This window comes from Acomys russatus, chromosome 4 (assembly GCF_903995435.1).
Source record: "Acomys russatus chromosome 4, mAcoRus1.1, whole genome shotgun sequence".
Lineage (NCBI taxonomy): Eukaryota > Metazoa > Chordata > Mammalia > Rodentia > Muridae > Acomys > Acomys russatus.
The window spans coordinates 757,028-762,432 of NC_067140.1; the positions used below are offsets into that span (position 1 = coordinate 757,028).

The following is a 5,405-nucleotide window of genomic DNA, read 5'->3' on the forward strand; positions in this document are numbered from 1 at the left end:
GGTGGATCGCTGTGAGTTCCAGGCCAGCCTAGTCTACAAAGTGAGTCTAGGACAGCCAAGGCTACACAGATAGACCCTGTCTTGAAAAACAAAAAAGTGGTGGTGGATCCGGGATTGGAGCACACTCCTGTAATCCCAACACTTGGGGAGGCAGAGGCAGGTGGATCTCTGTGAGTTTAAGGCCAGCCTGATCTACAAAGCAAGTCCAGGACAGCCAAGGCTATACAGAGAAACCTTGTTTCAAAACAAAACAAAACAAAAAAACAAAATTTTAATTAAAAAAAAATAAAGAAGCAGTGGTGGAACATGACTCCCAATACAGTAGAATCTGTGGGGGAAAGCAAGAACAACCTGAATGAAAGCTGTACTGGTAGTGAGCTCCACCTGAGAGTAGAAGCCAAGCCCTGCCATGGTTCTGTGTGATGGCACAGCTCGATGACTGGCGACCAGGCCTGCACTCTGGTGTGAATGCAACACAGCATAGCTCAAGGCTGAGCCCATCCTCGTGTTCATCTGTGGTCAGAGCTCTGGCACTAACTCAGCTGTCGTCACTTCCTTTCAAAATCCCAAAGACATGGACACCATGACCTCCATACAGCCAGTGACAGAGCTACTAGGCTGGGGCTCTACAGGCACAAGGCCAAGGCTAGTGACACCCCAGGAGTGCTCGGAGTAGCAATAGGTCTACCCTACAGAGGAACAAGAACTGGGGGAGGGAGGGAGAGAGGGAGGGAGGGAGGGAGGGAGGGAGGTGAGAGGCAAATGAATGAAGGAAGGGAGGGATGGAAGGAGAGATGGATTGATGGATAAATGGATGTACAGAGGGACAAATGTTCTGGGACAGAGAGGCATGAAGCCTTCTGACTATTGGACAAAGAGGACAGACACTGTCAGGGTGCCTCATGGCATTTGAAGCTCCCAGTTAGGAAGTAGGACCAGAGCACTCCAGTGTGCTCCTCCTTAGTGGGCAATGGGCAGAGATGGGAGATGCTGCACGAATTGTGCTTGAGACAGTGAAGAAACACTGGAGGCTCCTTCAGAGATGGTCCAGGCCAGGCAGAGGAAGGAGCCTAGGACTCCAGGCTGGGAGGGTGAAAAGAGGATCACTGGGAGCCTTTCGGGGTACCAGTGACAGGCTATGGACACCAGAGAGCAGAGGTCGGGTAGGCTGTGGCTTTCACCTCTGCCACTTACTGAGTGTGATGGCTACTTGGTTTCTTATTTACATTTGTTTTGAGACAGAGTTTCACTATGTAGCCCAGGCTGTCTCACCCTCACAGAGATCCACCTGCCCCTGCCTCCAGACGCCTGGGAATAAAGGTGGGTACTGCCACAATCCGACGGTTAGTTTTGTCATCAACTAGAAACACCTCAAAAGAGTCTAGTAAAGGATAGTCTGTATCAGGCTGGCCAGTGGGCATGTCTGCTTGGGAGGGGACTTTCCTTGATTACGTTAGTTCACGTGGGAGGACTCATCCTAAAAGTGGACAGCATCCCTTGGGTTTGGGATCTGAACTGGGTAAGAGCAGGGAAAGCGCTCTGGACTGTTAGTTCCTGACAACTTGACCTCCCTGCGGTGATGGCCTGTAACTCAGACCTGTGAGCCACAGTAAACCCTCTCTCCCACAGATGCTTCTTGTCAGGGTGTTTTGTCACGGCAATAGAAATGAAACCAAGGTCTGAAGACAGAGGCTGCTAGCAAGAAGTATGCTGCATGGAAGCCGAAGTCGCACTTCCCGGGTGCCTCCTCCAGCCAGCCGAGCCCCTCAAATGAGGGCTGCTCCCAGCAGAGCACCTGCAGCTCAGCCTCCAGCAGCAGCTGCACCATCTGCAGTTGGCTCACCTGCCGCTGTACCCCGGCAGCCAGGCCTGGTGGCCCAGATGGCAACCACTGCAGCAGGTGTGGCTGTGGGCTCTGCGGTGGGGCACACCCTGGGTCACGCCATCACTGGGGGCTTCAGTGGAGGAGGTAATGCTGAGCCCGCAAAGGCTGACATCACTTACCAGGAGCCTCAGGGATCCCAGCTGCTGGACCAGCAGTCTCGTGGGCCTTGCTCTCTTGAGATCAGGCAGTTTCTGGAGTGTGCCCAGAACCAGAGTGACGTCAAGCTGTGTGAGGGCTTCGATGAGGTGCTGTGGCAGTGCAGAATTGCAAATGGTTTAATCTAATCAAGAATTCAAACTGAAGAAATGTAAATTGGCTTTACGAAGTTGATAGTGAAATATGAACCCTTATTTCCAAAGCTCCGTTGCTTCAGAATGGCCATGACAGAGTCTTAACTACAGATGTTCACTGAGGCTAGTAATGTTGGTGGCTGGGCAAGTGGTTGACCTTGTGTTTTGTGAGCTAATATAAAGTGGGTTAATATAAAGTCATTCAGAAAAAAAAATGAAACCAAGACTCAGTTTCCCAGTCTCTAAGTAGAAACAATAGAGCCTGGGGCTGGAGAGATGGCTCAGCAGTTAAGAGCACTCACTGGCTGTTCTTCCGGAGGACCCTGGTTCAATTCCCAGCACCCACATGGCAGCTCACAACTGCCTGTAACTCCAGTTCCAGGGCATCTGACATCCCCACACAGATGTACATTCAACAACAATGCCTATAAAATAAAAATAAACAAAAAATAAAAAAAAAGAAACCTCCTGCAGAGGGGCAGCCTTAATGCAATGTGAGGGCTGTGGGTGGCTCAAGTGATAGCAGGTATTTCAGCATGCATGACATTCAAGTTCTGTCCCCAGCATTATGTGTGGGAACATCCTGGTTTGTGTGATTACAGGCCTTAGTGCATGTCAGGCCCTTTTTTTTTCTTTTAAAATCTTATTTATATTTATCTTATATCTATGAGTGTCTTGCCGGTGTGCACAGCATGCAATGCCCGTGGAAGCCAGAAGAGGGAGTCAGATATCCGGACCTGGAGTTAGCCTCCGTTAGCTGGTCAGTGGGTGCTTGGGAATGGAACCCAGGTCCTCTGCAAGGGCAGCAAGAGCTCCTAGTTACTGAGCCGTCTTTTCAGCTCCAAGGCACTCGCTTTTAATTAATTAATGTAGTTATTTATTCCATGTGTATATGTATATATGTGTGTGTCTGAGTGTATACATGTGAAGCATATGCATGCTGGTAAGACACTCATATGTGCCCGGATCTCTTGGAACTGGAGTTCGAGATGACTGTGAGCTACCTGTTACGTATGGGTGCCTGGGAACTGAATCTGGGTCCTCTGAACAGCAAGTGCTCTCAATCACTGAGCCATTTCTCCAGCAGCTCCACCCCACCCCCACCCCACCCCCACAATCATTGTGTTTTTTGTTTGTTTTTGGTGGCAGGATGAGGGGGGAAACAGGTCAGGGTTTCTCTGTGTAGCCCTGGCTGTCCTGGCACTTGCTGTGTAAACCAGGCTGGCCTTGAATTCACAGAGATCCTCCTGTCTTTGTCACTTTTTGGCCCAGCTTCCATCACCTTTTTGGAGACAGGGTCTCACCATATAGGCCAGCTGGCCTGGAATGCTGGCTTGCTATGTAGACCGGGCTGTCCTTAACTACTTCTAGAGAGCTGGGATTAAAAGTGTGTACCAGCACATCGGATGCCAGGCACTCTTTGGTGCCCAGCCTGCCCCACCTCTTCTATTACGCTCCCTGGTACATGACATGGCCTCATCGCCACCTGAATGACTGAGCCCTACAAATGGCTGGTGCTGACTTGTGGCATGCCCTGCCCCATCACTCCTGATTCAAATGGCTGTACCTGAAGCTACATTTCCCTGTAGCAGCAGCCAGCTCAGAAGTCTCCTGCGCTGGTACCCAGCTCTCCCTGCACACACTCAACAGACCTTACACTGTATGGCCAGCTGAGCCTAGGCGGGGTCAGCAGGATTTAGCCAGCCAGTCTCTGCTATCCAGGAGCTGAGAAACAGCTGTCTGCTTTGGGCCTTGGGCTGGCCACAGCTTTAGTTTCTGATCTATAAGAGAAGAACTGACATCTGACTTGTTCGTCTTCCCAAGGGCCTTCTTTGTCTCCCTCTTCCATGCCCACACTCTGGCTTGAAGTCCCAGTTGGCACAATGCTAAAGGGTGTGGAGCCCTCCAGACCAGGGCGACTGGCAAGAGGTTTGAGTTTCACTGTAATACGCTCAACTGTTACCCCCAGTGATGGGTGCTTGGCATTTACTCATCCCTCTCCTCTTTTCTCTACCTGGATAAATCGTGTCACTTCCTGGAAATGACTGCTCTCTCCTTCTGTCCTAGTGTCTGAGCTGTGGGATAGGAAAAGCATCGGGAAGATTTATTCCTATGACCACATGTGTGACCCCTAAAGAGCATCAAAACTGAGATGCCCCTACACCAAGGGCTGGGGCAGCTTTGTGCTGAGTGGACGGCCTCCCCGGGGTTGTCCACACACCAGGCTGGGCTCTCCTTCAGCAGATACCCCCCCCCCAGGGGCCTTGGATTATCTTAGTCACGGTTTCTATTGCTGTGACAAAATTCATGACCAATAGCAACTTGGGGAGAAAAGAATTTATGTCACCTCACAGATTATAGTCCATCAGTGAGGGAAGTCGAGACAGGAAGTCAGGGCAGGGACTGGAACAGAGGCTATGGAGGGGTGCTGCTTACTGGCTCATTCCTTGCGAGGGACCACCAGCCTAGGGATGGTACTCTTCACACTGAACCAGGCCCTCTCACATCAATCTATCCAGAAAATGGCTCCCAAAAGGCAGTCTGGTGGGGGCATTTTCTCAGTTGAGGTCCCCTCGTCCCAAATGACTCTGGCTTGTGTCAAGTTGACACAGAAGTAGGCAGCATTGTGGCTGTGGAGGAGGAGAGGGCACGCAGCCTCTTACCCTCCACATCCTGTCCACTCTCCTTCTTCTTCCTCTATGACCCAGTACCCTGCCCTGCCACCTTTCTTACTTCCCCTGGGCCTACTCCATGTCCACTCTGCCTCAGGAACCCCTAGATACCCGGATCTGTGCACACCTCCTCTTCAAAGTACCCTCCAAGGTCAGCCAGCGCAGAGCACCGAGAGGCCAAGGGGAGGGAGAGGTGTCCTTGTGCTCTGCAGTCCTCTGACCCAGCTGCTGTCCCAGAGCCCACATGCTGTTGTGGTATACCCCACACCCTTATCACAGGAAACCGTCCCAGGGTCTCTTCCCTCAGGCCATCTGTCCTTCCCTCTACTGTGACCTGTCCTTTTGCCTCTGTCAAGCCTTCTGCAAGCCCCCTCTTCCCTGCTTGTCCCCAGACTGGGTGAGGAGACCACCGCCCCTTCTCATTGAAAGCAATTTTCTTTAATCATATCGATGCAGGTCTGGAGGGGACTGTGAGCCTGGAAGGCAAGAGCACCCCAGCTTCCCAGGTGCACTGTGCCACTCCTTAGACCCATGCAGGACAGCTGAATGAATAGACAC

At 51.6% G+C, this 5,405-nt stretch overlaps 1 protein-coding gene across 1 annotated transcript; it reads left to right on the top strand.

Annotated features, from left to right (window-relative positions):
* Positions 1 to 1,707: 1,707 nt before the first annotated feature.
* LOC127187483 (coiled-coil-helix-coiled-coil-helix domain-containing protein 2-like) lies at positions 1,708 to 2,193 on the top strand. The gene has a single exon (XM_051143452.1). It carries the CDS (start codon positions 1,708 to 1,710, stop codon positions 2,167 to 2,169), a length of 462 nt encoding a protein of 153 aa, XP_050999409.1. The 3' UTR covers positions 2,170 to 2,193.
* Positions 2,194 to 5,405: the final 3,212 nt, after the last annotated feature.

What these genes read in the sequence shown, in the direction of transcription:
- LOC127187483 (XM_051143452.1), top strand. Translation starts at nt 1,708, where the DNA reads ATGCTGCATGGAAGCCGAAGTCGCACTTCCCGGGTGCCTCCTCCAGCC.